The sequence below is a fragment of the Leuciscus leuciscus genome (genome assembly GCF_965113295.1).
Source record: "Leuciscus leuciscus genome assembly, chromosome: 19".
NCBI classification, from domain to species: Eukaryota; Metazoa; Chordata; class Actinopteri; order Cypriniformes; family Leuciscidae; genus Leuciscus; species Leuciscus leuciscus.
Window position 1 is genome coordinate 35880783 of NC_138743.1, and position 16710 is coordinate 35897492.

At 41.5% G+C, this 16710-nt stretch overlaps 1 protein-coding gene across 1 annotated transcript in view; it reads left to right on the plus strand.

Moving 5' to 3' along the window:
• Positions 1 to 10563, plus strand: part of ankrd6b (ankyrin repeat domain 6b) — a 41343-nt gene extending 30780 nt beyond the window's left edge. Inside the window, 6 exon segments of the mRNA XM_082147915.1 lie at positions 1091 to 1213; positions 1451 to 1636; positions 4602 to 4754; positions 4967 to 5080; positions 6026 to 6326; positions 9122 to 10563. Coding sequence (XP_082004041.1) covers positions 1091 to 1213; positions 1451 to 1636; positions 4602 to 4754; positions 4967 to 5080; positions 6026 to 6326; positions 9122 to 9615 — 1371 coding nt within the window. The 3' untranslated portion in view covers positions 9616 to 10563.
• The last annotated feature ends 6147 nt before the right edge of the window (positions 10564 to 16710 follow it).

A 16710-nucleotide genomic window follows, 5' to 3' on the forward strand; every position in this document is an offset into this window, starting at 1 on the left:
GATATAAACCTGTAGTACAGTCAACAAATCTGGTACTATATCAGCCAAGTGGAGTCACAGTTCATCTCTGTTATAGTTTAGACTTGAAAAATAAAGCTTTACACATCTGGACAAAGAAAACTCGAACCAGAGCACAAACAATTGTACATGAGACATTATTTCAAAATGACATGCTTCGCTCTGGTGATTTGCACAGGACTTCATTTATACCCTGTTTACACCTGGATCGGATCACAAGTAGACGAGGGAGACACGTTCACCTGGTGTTTAATCCGTCTCTTTTGTCCACTTTCAAACACTTCTGTCCTGATATCTTCGGGGGGAGGGTTATAGGCGGGTAAATGTTTTGGTTTTTGCAGATCTTTCAATCTAATGGACAAAATTAGCTCTCGCAATTACATATGAACGCGTCCGGAGACGACTGGAAAAACACACGGAGAGCAGTAGCTTTAGTTTCTGCTCTGACAGCCTCAACACCAGCTGAACACTGTGAGTGTGTGTTTGAAATCAGGAATGGTGAGGACTGGAGAGAACATTGTGCTTGATACGTTTTTCATCTTCAAACCAAACTTGGGTCTTCTGCTGACAAAGTTTGAATCCCATCTGGCTAGAGCTCTTCCCATGTTTATGCATTAGATCAGTAGACAGAGAGTAGAAGGTCTTTTGTGGCTGTTTGAACACATTCGACCACATGAGTGTTTACACTACGAAAGTAATCCGGTCTAATGTGTTTTCAACTACCTCTGGAAGTGTTGGAAAGTGGACGAGCTCAAAACACTTCAGACCCGGTTTACACCTGTATATAGTGTCGTCCACTTGTGATCAGATCCACCAAAACGCATCTTCAGCTTCAACGTTCAGCTCCGCCTCCACTTTTGAGTGCCACGCCCACATCTCAACATCCAATCAACAACCAGTGCACAGTGCAAGTCCCAGCCATACATTTTTTCTTTTTCGTCACAATATGGAAGAAGAGATCTGTCGCTACAGTAGATGTGTAGTACTCTCAGTTGTGTTTAACACAGTTCTGTTGTCTGTGGAGTTTGCTGGTCATTGTAAACGCTGTGCCTTTACTCGTGTGTTTGTGCAGGACAGTGTCTCTCCAGCCAATCACACTCACGGCAGTGACAGCTCTCTCCGCCACAACGACACCGGGTTCGTCACAGAGGCGACAAGACCAAACAAAACCAGCGACAAGAAGGTCAAAGAGAGGGTGTGCATTTTCTCTTTTAAGGAGTAATGTACAATCAGCTGGATATTATATGTGAATATATTAAATGTTGAAGTGGAGAGTCTGGGTATGTATCGCATGCATGTAACGATAGGAATTTGCATAAAAATGACTATTTCTGGACTCCTAACAAGTGCCGCTTCCATTGACTTTGTTTTGTCATGTTAAACAGCTCCTACATCCTCATATCTCATGGATTGTGTATGTGTTTGTTTGCAGCTGTCTCCATCAGATGCCCTCATTCGAAGACAAAATAAACACAGCGATCATAAGAAGAAGAGTAAAACAGAGAGATCAAGTCCCTCAGCTGCTCCTCCTCCTCCTCCTCCTCCTCCTCCTCCTCATAACTACAAGGCTTACCAGCTCTATACTCTCTACAGAGGCAAAGATGGCAAGATCATGCAGGCAAGGAACCAAAGCTCTTTCACAATCGGATTAAACTCATTCATCTCTCAGTTAGCACTCCACTGAAAACTTGAATTAGCTAGACTGTCGAAGAACCTTTAGAGCAGGGGTCGGCAAGTAACTTTGGCCGCGGGCCAATATGTTTTTTAGCCAGTCGATGGCGGGCCAGCTACACGGAGTAGGCCTATGGATACAAATTAAATACTCTATTTAACTACTAAATAGTAAATAGAACTAATTAAAAACAGATTACAGCCATTTTAATAAAGGTGTGAATAGCAATCATGCCTCATTCGCTTACAGTCTGACTTTTGAACTTTATTCCTTTTTTTAAATTATTATTTATTCGGGATCGGGACACACACATACACACCTAAGGCTTAAGGAGGTCTGCGCGGGACTGTTTTTTTCCCCGTCCCGCTCCCACAAGGTTCTATTCAGCAACCGCTTAAAATACATTCTGCGTTCACCCGCTTTATCCCCCGACCTGACGGGTCCGCATAATTTAGATCTCGTTTCCAGAATCTCACATTCAAATGTCTCTAACGGAAAGAGAGAGATTAAGTAGCCTATAACTTTATTATATTATAATTATAAATGCTCTACAAAAATTGTGTTCGTGTCAATATAAATATTATTTTAACATTGTACTGTCAGCAGAGAAAAAAAATGTCACAGAAAAAATTTATGAAATATAAATAAAATAAATTAAATAGGACAAAGCCTATCACTCAAATTTCTAAGCAACATAAACGAAAACCATATTGCCCTACTGACAAATGAAGTAGGCTATTTTCTGCCAAACTATTTCAAACATCCTTGCAAAAAAAGAATGTTGTTGACTGACAATAGTTTCAGTACCAAACAGCTCCTCAGAGCAGGTGTACAGTGGTCAAAAGATGTCGGGAGTGGGCTATTGTCAGTCAGACCGCCCGCTCCGTCCAACCAGAGTTCTGACCGCTACCGTCTTTATACTTTAAAATGTAATCCCGCGCCGCATGATTCCTTATGGGCGTTTCACACAGTATGCGGCGGTGAAATCGCCGCGCGGCTACGGCTTTTCTCAAGTTTCATTTTAGTTCAGGAAATAAATAATGGAAAAACAAGTCGTTTTTAATTTTTTAATTTTTGGTTTTAATTTGAAAAAATTATTGAACGAAACCGTTATTGTAAAATAAAAATAGGCTGATAAAAAAAAATATTGCCGACCCCTGCTTTAGAGTATATGTGTATGCTTGGGTTACACATGACACACATCTCTGCCTGGGCCATCTCTGCCTGGGTCATCTCTGCCTGGGCCATCTCTGCCTGGGCCATCTCTGCCTGGGCCATCTCTGCCTGGGCCATCTCTGCCTGGGCCATCTCTGCCTGGGCCATCTCTGCCTGGGCCATCTCTGCCTGGGCCGGGCCATCTCTGCCCGGGCCATCTCTGCCCGGGCCATCTCTGCCCGGGCCATCTCTGCCCGGGCCATCTCTGCCCGGGCCATCTCTGCCCGGGCCATCTCTACCCGGGCCATCTCTGCCCGGGTCATCTCTACCCGGGCCATCTCTGCCCGGGTCATCTCTGCCTGGGCCATCTCTGCCTGGGCCGGGCCATCTCTGCCCGGGCCATCTCTGCCTGGGCCGGGCCATCTCTGCCCGGGCCATCTCTGCCCGGGCCATCTCTGCCCGGGCCATCTCTGCCTGGGTCATCTCTGCCTGGGCCATCTCTGCCTGGGCCATCTCTGCCTGGGCCATCTCTGCCTGGGCCATCTCTGCCTGGGCCATCTCTGCCTGGGCCATCTCTGCCTGGGCCAGTGCCACACTGTTAAAAAATGCCAGGAATTTACAGCATTTAAGAGTATTATTTTACAATACATTACTGTAGTCATTAATGCATGCTGGGTCATTTTATTACAAACGACTGTGAATCAACAACAGAATGATGCTGACATCACAGTAATTTACTGCTCTTGTTTTACTGTGATTTCACATTATAAAGTTGTCTGTAATCATGCCACTGTAAGAAATTGTATTGTTTAGAACTGTAATTGTTTTGAAGGTCACCATAATGGAGATTAGTGTTACATTCGCTTGGGATCTTGGACCTTGTGTATTCATATTCAAATGTATGATCTAGCCAAGTCAGAAGTGTGACAAATGAAATTCATTTGTTTAAACAATGACAAGCTAGAATATAACATATTTTATTCAAACGATTCTCTAGCACGAGTATGAAGATTTCATTTTAGCATTATTTAAGCATGAAGATTTACCAATATCTTATTTCAAATTCATAATTGTTTGTTGATGGATATTTCACAGTAGTGCAGCAGCCGCTGAGTTTCATCTTTGAAAGGTCAATAAAAACAAATAAACTCTGAACATTACAAAATAAACAACACAACCTGCTAAAAGCGAAGCAAACATAAAACCAAGCACAGATAAAACCAACAAGAATCAAGCAACTCCACGGCATAATCTATTCATGCCGCACTGCATGCTGGGTACCGAGTTTTAATTAATTTTTTTACAGCACAATTATAAAAACTTGACTAAAATTGCTGGTAAAGTACTGCAGATTTTACAAGAAATGTCTGAGAGAGCAGTTTGATACAAGAAAAGTCCTACTGTGAAATTACTGTGAAAGTAATGCAGTTATTAACCTGGAATATACTGTAATTTCACTCTGAAATGTTTAACAGTGCAGTTTAAAGAACATTTAGTTAATTTTAAGATTTTACATCATGGTCTGAGAATAGCATTATTAGGTGTCATTACCACAAAATTCATTCAGAAATAATCTATTTTTGTTTATTTGTAAACCAATTCAAAACTAATTTAACCCGTTTCTGTCTGCAAATCCCGAGGATTATCCAACATTTTCTCCAAACTGTGAAAAATGGCAAATATCTTGTGCAGTAAATGGTCAGAGAAACATTTGCATGTATTTTTGACTCTTGAATATGTGTTATTTCCATTAAAGGCCCCACTGAATGGCTGCAGGTGTGAGCCTCTCATTAATAAACTGGAGAACCAGCTCATCGCCACTAAAGAGGAAATACAGTCAGAGATCCACACTGTACAAGAGCTCATGAACAGCAAGATGGGCCAACTGGACCGCAAGAACAAACACCAGGTGCATACAGAATGTTGGTTTGTCAAAACATTCCCCAGATTCAAGCTAATTCCCTTTATGGTTGTGGCCTATATTGACTTATATCAATATCTGAAGATAACCAATCCAACTTCAGAAGCCCATAATTTCAACTGTTAATCATTCTGCTTCCACCCTATATCTCTGTTATTTAAATGTTGATGTGGGATTGATAATTGTGTGTTGATTTTCAGATCAGAGCTCTAGACAAGATCACTTTAGAGAGAGTGTCCGCTGAGAGGACTGAATGTTTACATCGCATTGACAAGAAAGCCGTACAGGAACGCCTGGAAGGAGAAAAAAGACAGGTACGTTTCAACAAAAAATGTGCATGATCATTTTATGTTTTACATGCTTTAAAAACAGAGACAAAGACTTCGATAAACCGAGACGGTGCGCTCATATTGACATCACAGAGTATGTTCTATATAGTATGAATGTGATCTGGAGGTAGTTCATTCGCCATGTTGTCATTATCATGTGACCTACCAGCGTCAGTTGCGTTGCTTCACTTCATTTTACAAATCCTCTCCCGTGGCCTCATGGGATATGGGTGTATGGGTATGCTCACTTCAGAATCTCACCGTTGGAGGTCATCCGGGTACTTTCTGCTACTCTTATGAGTTCTGTAAACTCAGACATACTTCTTTTGTCATATACTGTTTCTCTTCTACTATATAGTCGAGGAGTATGCGGGCGGCTCCGGATGCAGTGTCACTGCAGCTGCCGTTATAAGCCTGAGACGTGTGTTTAATGACGGCATCAAGCGGTAATATAGACTTTGAGCAAACTTTGAGAAACAACATTTATGGGACAATTCATGTCAGATCTTGTTGCTGATTCAAAACGTTGGTTTCTGAGATCTCAGGATTCCCGTAGACAGGACTTGGTCTTGAACGCCTGAAACATCTGTCCGGACTCCGGAGCGTTGAGTGAACAGACTTCCCTTGAACGGGACTAAGATAGAATGCATTTTGTCTTTGTCTAGATGTAAAAGGAACAATATCTGGTTTATAAGTGTTCAGGCTCATTTAGGGCGTGGCGATACCGCTAATAATCAGGAGATTATTCTGCCCTGTAATGATATTTGATGTATATCTCAGCTATCTGTGCAGATTAATTATAAGTGACTGAATGACACGGTCTTATAAATATCAACTCTTACATGGATTCTAGTTTTCTTGTCATTCCTAATATGAATTATCATGGGCTAATCTTCGGATTATTTATTCCATCTCTCTCTTTGTAAGCAGGCTTCAGTGGTCAACGATATCAAGAACTGGTGCCTTTCTAAGATCCAAAGTTTGGAGACGCGTCTCTCTGGCGATCGCTGCGACTCCAAGTTACGGCGCTCCTCGTCCCTCACCGACACGCTTTCGGATTGGGATCCCCATTCCCACACAGCTGTACCGGACACATCTGGGGGAAGAGCATGTTACTCTCCATCGGCAAACCAGCCCGAGCCGAAAGACGGAGGAGAGACGGCAGCAGCGAGCTCGTGTCCTGAAGACGGACCTGCCAGTTACTATGTGATCGAGGTGGACGTCTCACCGGGTAGGACACTTACTCAGGACTGCATGGATGAATGAACACTCACACTCACACATTCAACTGTTTTCTTTTGCTCTTACCGAGGCGGATGAGCAACACAGATTTCCTGGCTCATCTCGCGTAGAGAGAGAGTACATGCAGCATTAATGGTTTTCCTGTGTTTGTCCTCGTTCAGTTAAAGGCTTATATAAGTGTTATATAATATAAATATGTGACGTAGGGTTATTATAAGTAAAATATACAACACTGACAATATTATTTACACTGAACACATATGGAAGGATATAGCAGACAATATTATTTATTTAATGAATCATTGTAATTTTTTCTTATACATATAAATACATAAAAAACTGTTGCAAATGAGTTCTTGCAGACGCTTCTTTCATGTCTCTCGTATCACACTGTGTGTGTCACGTATCACACTCGTATCATGGATGTGCTCTCTCTCGCTCCAGTCAAACGCAGCTGCTCATTATACATATTATATATATTCATTCAGTATTTCCTACATCACTCCACTAATATAGTCCACTTGAAGGAGTGAATGAACATGAGTGAGTGGATTTGAACACTGAGTGCGCCGGAAGGGCTGCCGCTTTTGCATGGTTTGTGCTTGATGTTTAATAATTAATAATCATTTGAAATGAAGTAAACTGGCAGCTCCAGTAGTAATGAAAATATGTATCTTCAACTCTGTCATGGAAACTATGTATAAACCTTAATCAATAATCAAGTAAAAAGGAATGTATACCTGTATGATATTACGCTGTAGCCACATTGCACCCTTCGGTTTGGAAAATAGATGGATGAATGATTCAGCTGCGGCGCCACCTTCTGGTCAGATGCGGGAATCGTCGGTTGTACACTCGTTATTGCAATGCATTATGGGATTGAATGATTTAACTCGATAACGTCCACTATGGTTTCAGACACCACTACCAATGGCTGTCCCCTCAAATAATGTCCTATTTACTTGTTAGTTTGTCTAGGCTTTTTTTCCTTGAGGAAGCTTTGCGTTTAAATGAGCTAATAAGATTTTAACTTGTCAATATTTTGTTCAATTATTTACTAATTTTGTAAGTATCCGTGCAGTAAGCAGGCTAATGTGCATCCAACCGATTGTTCTCGCAAAATAAACCCCTTTACGGTGATACAAGTCCATCCGTTTCACACGAATCAAAAACAACCGACTTGAAAAGAAACCAACGAGCCGGTTCTAAATGTCAGTTTTCCGAGGGTTGTTGTTATTCGGATCTGTTTGAGTCGGAGCAAAAAAGTTTTCCCGCTCGCATGAGGAGGTTTTTCAGGCAATTCGAAAAAGAAATATTTCGCAAAACTGCTATGGAGTTTTTGCACATTTACAGGTCAGCTGACATAGATGACGCGGTGTGTTTCGACAGAATACGAGACAGAGTTCTTTATTAAATTCATAAAAGACAAAATAATTACAGGAATACTGGATTCTAAACCTCAAATAAATGCCACAATCAAGACCTCGAAGCAGAAATGAGTGAGAAACACCCAGAAACTCCTCATATGTGCCGCTCACAAGTATAAGGGTCTTTCCTTACCATTAATGATTGGATAACATACATACTTTGATTAATAATAATAATAATGGCCAGTGCAGTGGCTGGGATATAGTACATAAACCTACCAACGTCCATCGCCATGATTTTTGGAATGACTTTACTGATCACGAGAGGAAAAAATTAAGTTTTAGTCGCATAACATCAGTTAATGGAAACGCCATCATTTCGCAATAGTTTTTTGTCGACATTTTTTTTTTAAATCGCAAAAGTTTTGCACAAATCTGTAATGGAGCCCCTGCGCCCACTACTAGTTCCCACTGGGGTCCTGATCGCCCTGTTGGGGTTATTTTGTGATAACAACACGCCGATGTACATTTACTTCACCACAATTCCCAGACAGCAACATAGTGTCGGCTCAGATCCACCATCCACCCGTACCAGATGTGGGCCGGATCTGGGCCGACACTATGGCTACGTTCACACTGTCAGTCCGAATCCGATTATTTATTAATCTGATTGGAATCTGATCTAAAATTATTGACGTCCACACTGTGTGTATCGCAACTGTTCAGATCCGATGTGTGTGTCCATGCAGCTCTTTAGTTTTCTGGATTATCTGCATTGGTTTCTATGGCGTTGCGTTGGTAGGAAAACACAAAAAACAACAACATGAAGGGGTTTGCAGTACTTATTGCAGTGGTCTTATTTAAATTTTACAGCATGATAGTGTGTATCCGCCGCTCTGGTCTCATGAATCTTCTGAGTCAGCAGCAGAAGCATATGAGGCTGGCGTGAGTGGCTTTATTCTCTGCTGTCGTCTCCGCCGGTCTCAAAACATGTCTCTGTTATATTGGCATATTCTGCTCGTCCGCCACTTTGCAGAAACAATGCTGTGTTGTTGCAGAGACTTTCAGCACGTTCCCTACACAACATCTGACGTTTACATTTGATGTGGCCTCAGGAAGTCACATAAACCACACGAAACCGATCAGATCGGTCAGATGACACGGATTTCCAGAAATGTGATTTGAATAGGATTTCAAAACATGAATGTAGCTTGAAACAGATTTTTAAAAATCGCATTTCATGTAATCTTTTGCTGTTCACATTAGCTAATTCTGATCTGATTTCAGTCGGATATGCACAAAAATCAGATTTGAACTGAGTCTGAACGTAGCCTATGTTGCTGTCTGGTGCTAGTGTCGATGTGCATGTTACTTATTACAGGACGAAATCTTCTCAAGCTTTTCTCTGTCTTTTCAGATAAGCAGTCGTCACAAAATCAGTCTGCGCCCCAGTCTCCTTGTATAGTCCGGCCTAAACAGCGATCTCGGGCCTGTAGCGACCCTCATCGAGTGCAAGATGAGCCTCAGGACTCGAGTCTGGAGCCGAGACGCGTCCCGGATCAGGGCTGTGAGCAGAAATGTGCGCTCGAGCACAGGAACCTCAAAAGACGCACCCAACAGAAAGCAAAGACCAAACCAAACGCACAAGCCTTGGCGAGTTCAGGAGAGCGGCGCACCGCCGAGACTTCCTTCGCCCAGGAGCGGGAGAACATGCACGCGCTGGAGGTCACGCAGTACTTCTTCGAGGCGGTGACCCTGCAGATGGAGCGCTGGTATGAGCGGAAGATCGAGGAAGCAAGATGGCGAGCCAACCAGAGGGCTGAAGCCGACAGAGCCGCCCTGCTGGACAGAATAAGCTACCTTGAGGATGAACTCAGACTGCTGAGGACTAGCAAACAGGAGGAGAGCTAGTGTATAAGACGCCACTGGTGTAGCAGACACTGTAACTCACGAGGTTCCCGATGGATTAGTGAAGTTCCATAGAGCAGCTAACACATGTAGATAACACTGAAGTAACAAAGCACCTGAACAGAGTTTGAGCCGAAACATACTCTACGCTAGTGCTTGAATGCAAACGTGCGCTGAAATTTGCCAAAACACAATTCATAAAGGAGGTTAAGTAGCAGTGCCTTCTCAGTGCTGCCACAAGGGGTGCCATAGAGCGCAACAGTAAACATCCAATTCATTTTTCTCCAATATCTTATTAACCTTTAAAGACAGACCTACGGTGAGATACAAGGTTGTTAATTGATGTTATAACGTGAACGGATGGATTCAACAAAAGCATATTTCAACTTATTTTTAAAATACTTGTTTAACAGCTGAATTCATGGTGAAAAACAACATTTCTCATTATGCTGTCCTAAAAATTCCACCAGTAAGAGTTTGTAGGGAAAGCCCACTACCATGATGCACTGCAAATGACTGTAATCCAGTCGGTCTCGTGATGCTGTCAATATACTTAAAAGTCGCCATGAAATCAAAATTGATCTATTGATTTTTTTTTTTACAGAATGTTGCTGTTTATTATAAATAATTTATCCCTGCAAATCATTTTTTTTTTAATACAAATGCCCTCGTCATCTTTAATCAAAAACATGAACCTCCTCGAAACGGCGTCTGTGTCTCGTAAACATTCTTCATGACCGACTGCAGACTGGCTCTCAGATCTGCCTCTGTATTTAGTTAGCAATGCCCAATTTCCTACAATCCAGGCAATTCCCAAAGGGCGAAAGTCCCGCCCTACATTTTTCTCATTCCGGAAGCTGTTTCTCTCGGATATACGTCACAATAGGGAACAAAGACTATCGTCGGTTTCATGTTGACTTTTAATATTTGTGTGTGTGTGTGTGTGTATATATATATATACAGTACAGGCCAAAAGTTTGGAAACATTACTATTTTTAATGTTTTTGAAAGAGGTTTCTTCTGCTCATCAAGCCTGCATTTATTTGATCAAAAATACAGTAATATTGTGATATATTATTACAATTTAAAATAATTGGTTTTCAATTTATTATACTTTATCATTTATTTCTGTGATGCAAAGCTGAATTTTCAGGATCATTACTCCAGTCTATCACATGATCCTTTAGAAATTAGATTAGATTAGATTAGATTCAACTTTATTGTCATTACACAAGTACAGGTACAAGGCAACGAAATGCAGTTTAGGTCTAACCAGAAGTGCAATAGCAGCAAGTGCAGGATATACAGTGGTTCCATAAGTGCAGAACATGGATATGTACTGAATAAATATAGAGTTGAATACTATTATAAACAAAAATTTACAGGTAGATTTGTCCTATGAATATAATATACAGATAACTATTACTGTGAACAGAATTTACAGCTAGATATGTACTGAATATAATATACAGATGGCTGTTACTATAAACAGAATTTTACAGATAGATATGTACTATGAATATATATACAGATGGCTGTTACTATAAACAGAATGTGAGCATAATATACAGATGGCTATTACTATAAACAGAATTTTACAAATAGATATATGTATACGTTAGGCTAAAAATGAGCAGTATAACAATGGATTTAAAGTAGTGCAAATAAGTTTGGACAGAAGCTATCCGAGTGAAAGTGCAGTGGAAAGTAATTGCATATTACAGTTAAAGTACGGTATTGCAAATGTATATGTAAACAGTCGGTACTGTAAATAACAGTCGGCAGTGCAAATTGAGCATATTCCAGTCAAGGTAGTAGTGCAAGATGCATATGTAAACAGTTGTTACTAAAATAAAATAACAGTCAGCAGTGCAAATGAACATTGTAGTACTGCAAATACAAAATGGAGGCAGGTGTGAGGAGGGAGAGGAGAGTCAATCAGTATATGAGTGGAGTGGGATCAATGAGCGTTAGAGTTTAATAAAGAGACAGCTCTGGGGAAAAAACTGTTCTTTAGTCTGCTGGTCCTGGTCCGTAGGCACCTGAAACGCCTGCCGGAGGGCAGGAGAGAAAACAGTCTGTGGGCTGGGTGAGAGGAGTCCTTAAGGATGCTGCGAGCTCGATGCAGACAGCGTTTCCTCTGGATGTGCTCGATGGCAGGTAGTGGAGTCCCAGTGATGCGCTGGGCAGTTTTCACCACCCGCTGCAGTGCCTTGCGCTCTGCAACAGAACAGCTCCCATACCACACTGTAGCACAGTTGGTCAGGATGCTTTCTATTGCACAGCGATAGAAGTTCACCAGGATAGTCGAGGAAAGCTGATTCTTCCTCAGTGTCCTCAGGAAGAAAAGGCGCTGGTGAGCCTTCTTGACCAGGCTGGAGGTGTTGGTTGTCCAGGTCATGTCCGCCGAGATGTGGGTCCCCAGGAACTTGAAACTGGAGACACGCTCAACAGCCATTCCATTGATGTGGATGGTGTCGTGTGTGCCTCTTGACACTTTCCTGAAGTCCACGATGAGCTCCTTCGTTTTGGTGGTGTTGAGGAGCTGGTTATTTTCAGTGCACCATGTGGCCAGGTGCTTGATCTCCTCCCTATAGGCAGTCTCATCGTTGTTGCTGATGAGACCAATCACCGTAGTGTCGTCCGCAAACTTGACGATGGAATTAGATCCGTACACAGGCTTGCAGTCGGAGGTGAAGAGGGAGTAGAGAAACGGGCTTAGCACACAGCCCTGTGGTACACCAGTGTTGAGTGTGATGGACGTGGAGCAGTTGGAGCCTGATCGAACATTCTGGGGTCTGTTGGTCAAAAAGTCCAAAATCCAGTTGCACATGGAGGTGTTGATGCCCAGGTCTCCAAGTTTGGCTATTAACTTAGTTGGGATGACAGTGTTGAATGCTGAGCTGAAGTCAACAAACAGAATGCGTGCATAAGTGTTCTTATTGTCCAGATGTGTGAGCACAGAGTGCAGTGCCATGGAAACTGCATCCTCTGTGCTCCTATTGCTACGGTAGGCAAACTGGTGTGAGTCCAATGTGGATGGAAGAGAGTCTTTTAGGTGTGCCAGGACCAGCCGCTCAAAGCACTTCATTACGATGGGTGTGAGTGCTACAGGGCGGTAGTCGTTAAGGCACTTCGGGCTGGAGTGTTTTGGCACTGGCACAATGGAAGTGCATTTAAAGCATGTTGGTACAGCTGCTTGGGCAAGAGACAGGTTGAAGATGTCTGTAAAAACCCCAGCGAGCTGCTCCGCACATGCCCTGAGTACGCGTCCAGGGATGTTGTCTGGTCCAGCAGCCTTGTGCGCGCTGATCCTGCTCAGTGCATTGCAGACATCTGTGGAGGAGAGTGTGATCGGCGGGTGGTCAGCTGAGGATTTGAGCTTGGTGGCAGTTTCTCTGTTGTCTCTTTCAAAGCGAGCATAAAAGTCATTTAGTTCGTTCAGGAAGTTGACATCAGTGGCTGCGGGGGTGGAGTGAGAGGTTTTGTAGTCACTGATGGCCTGAATGCCCTGCCACATGCGCCGAGGGTCAGCGTTGGAAAAGTGTCCCTCTATCTTAAGCTTGTAGCAGTGCTTGGCCTCTTTGATGCCCCTTTTCAGATTTGCTCTGGATGTGCTATAGGCTTGTGCATCTCCTGATCTGAAGGCAGTGTTGCGTGTCTTCAATAGGAGTCGCACTTCCCTGTTCATCCATGGCTTCTGATTTGGGTATGTGGTGATCTGCTTCTGGGTTGTAACACTGTCAATGGTGGTATTAATATAATCCAGTACAGAGGAGGTGTAGCAGTCAATGTCCGTGTGAGAGCCACTGGTGGCTTGAGAAGCAAACATACTCCAGTCTGTGTGTAGAAACCTTTCCTGGAGTGAGAAATCTGCCCCCGCAGGCCACACCTTGATGGTCTTCACTGATGGCTTCACGCGATTGATGAGAGGTGCATATTTGGGGGTGAGGAACAAAGAAAGGTGATCTGACTGTCCCAGGTGGGGGAGGGGTGTCGCGACGTAAGCTCCAGCCATGTTTGTGTAAACATGGTCTAAGGTTTTGTTTCCTCTGGTGTGACAGGAAACATGCTGGTGAAATTTCGGTAGCACTGACTTTAGGTTTGAATGATTAAAATCACCCGCAACAATAAACGCAGCTTCCGGGTGAACGGTCTGTTGTTTACTGATGGCTGCGTGAAGTTCTTTCATAGCAAACTTGGCATCAGCATCCGGGGGAATATAGGCTGCAGTTATAATAGTGGAGGTGAACTCCCGCGGTAGATAAAACGGTCTACATTTAACCATGAGAAACTCAAGGTTAGCTGAACAATGTCTCCCAACAATAGCAGAGTTTGTGCACCAAGCTTTGTTAATGTAAATGCACAATCCACCACCTCTGGTCTTACCGGAGCCATCTAATGTTCTATCCGCCCGGAATGTATGGCGTCCCGCTAGCTCGATAGCGTTGTCCGGTATTCCGCTGTTTAACCATGTTTCCGTGAAAATTAGAACATTACAGTTCAAAAGTCTCTTGCTGTATGTGATGTTGAGTCGAATCTCCTCCATTTTGTTCAACAGCGACCGTACATTGGCAAGGAAAATGCTGGGTAAAGAGAGCCGGTGTGGTGTTAGCTTTAGCTTAGCTCTTAGTCCTCCGCGCTTCCCCCGCCTTTGTTTACGATCTCGACGCCGCCTGCGAGCACTTCCGCCCGGCCGGGCAGAGTGCATAGCCTCGGGTCTTTTGGCGATCTCAGGAAGGAGTCGAAGGTTGTCCATAAAACTGTCGGAAATTCGCAAACCAATATCCAAAAGCTCACCTTGGGTGTACGATGTTAAGGCACAACTGTTCTGCACGAACAGACCCGAAATGAGCAAGAAAAATACTGCTAAATTGCAGAATCTGGAGAGACCGCGAGCCTCGCGATGTACTCGCGCCGCCATCTTGGTTTCTGTGATATTAGATATTTCATATTAGAAATCATTCTAATATGATGATTCATTATCAAAGTTGGAAACAGTTCTGCTGCTTAATATTTTTTCATAACCTGTGATACTTTTTTAGGATACTTTGATGAATAAAAAGTAAAAAATTAAATAAAATAAAAAAGAAGCAAATGTTTTAAAAACAGAAATCTTTTGTAACAACAATATCCACTACTGGTCAGTCATTTGGAGTCAGTATTTTTTTTTCTTTCTTATTTTGAAATAAATCAATACTTTTATTCAGCAAGGATGTGTTACATTGATAAAAAGTGATAGTAAAGAAGATTTATATTATTAGAAAATATTTTTTTATTTTGAATAAATGCAGTTCTTTTATAACCTTTTATTCATCAAATATATTAGTCAGCAGAACTGTGTCCAACACTCATAATAAATCAGAATATTAGAATGATTTCTAAAGGATCATGTGATAGACTGGAGTAATGATCCTGAAAATTCAGCTTTGCATCACAGAAATAAATGATAATTTAAAGTATAATAAATTGAAAACCAATTATTTTAAATTGTAATAAAATATCACAATATTACATTTTTTTTTCTGTATTTTTGATCAAATAAATGCAGGCTAGAAGAAACTTCTTTCAAAAACATTAAAAAATAGTAATGTTTCCAAACTTTTAGCCTGTATATGTGCATATTTTGCAATAAACTTTCAATAGATATTCATCAACAACTTTAAATGAGTAGTTTTTCTGTCTCCATCGTTTTTTAATTCGATTTGACATTCGCAATGCTTCATGGGATTGTAGTTCGTTCACTCATTAAAGCTACACAGTCTTCTCTTTTTGTCCAATTCTCTAATAATTTTTTGCTTAAAATCAAAGTTTGTACTGTTGTGATTCACCGTGTCGCTGGATGGCTTGAGTCATGGCTTATAACTCTTTAAAGACTTCCGGAACGAACGCCACTGCTAAAGTGCACCTTAGCATAAAACTGTCCGCTCGGGTTTGTAGAATGAAAAGCAAGAACAAAGTTGCCATGCTTTCAAAGCCCTGTTCAAGACTCTGCGTCTGCATTATGTGTCTGGCTTTACAGTCATCATATCATATGACAAACCATCGCCACCAAAGCTCTGTTGAAACTCCAGGTTTTTACCTCTTTCATAAAGCGCTTCTGGTTTCTAAATACTCAAATTTGGTGAAAAGAAAATTACTAAATTAAATTACGCCGCTATTTTAATGGAGGTTTGCCAGATCGTATAAAATCAGTGAACAATGGAACAGTGACAAAATACAAGAGTAACAAAATCTATCACAGCATCTGTGATGAAAACAAGTATTAGTTTATTTTGTAATGTCTTTGTACATCGACTTTCTTGCACAAAATGAAAGGTCTTAACCTGTGATGTTTAATGTCTAGTGAAAGTCTTAAGAACACATGATGAAATAAGTGTTTGTAAACAGATTTACATGTGTGGATTTTTCATATTTCATTTGCACAATATTGGTAGATAAATAAATATCTGATAAATAATATAATTTAACAGTTTTTTTTATTTTTTATCATTCATTCAACAAAATTAAGAACACATGGGTTGATGGGTAGGGGAAAAAGTTGGTGTGGTGAAGGCAAAAAATTGAAACCCGGACACTTTCCCCTAATCAGTCAGCTGAGCCCAGCGAGTGCCATTTCATGTGGACTTTAAAGATCCACAAACGCTTCCATGAAGACTGAACCTGTAACCTGTAGATCGCTGATGTTAGTGCTGTTAAACCGCCAGAGAAAGAGCTGTTTCTTCGTTGCCAGTGGCTTTTGCTGTTGATTTTGAACTATGTAATCAATGTTTTGACTGTCTTGACAAATGCTAATAACTAATATGTAATGTACACACTTTTTGTTATTTGTTGTTATAACTATAATTGTTTACAGCTGCTTCAAAGGGAAAGACATTATTTACTATGTCATACAGCTGTATGATCTGTAAATCAGAAATTAATGTTTAATAAACTACATCCATGTAAATGTGTAGACCATAAGCAGTCGAGTGCCATAAAGGCAGATTTCTGTGTCTAAATTATCCAGTACATGCACTTCCCACATCACAACATTAATATTGTATTGCTTCATACATAGACTGTTAATATAATATGACTTGCCTTTGAGTAGTTTAT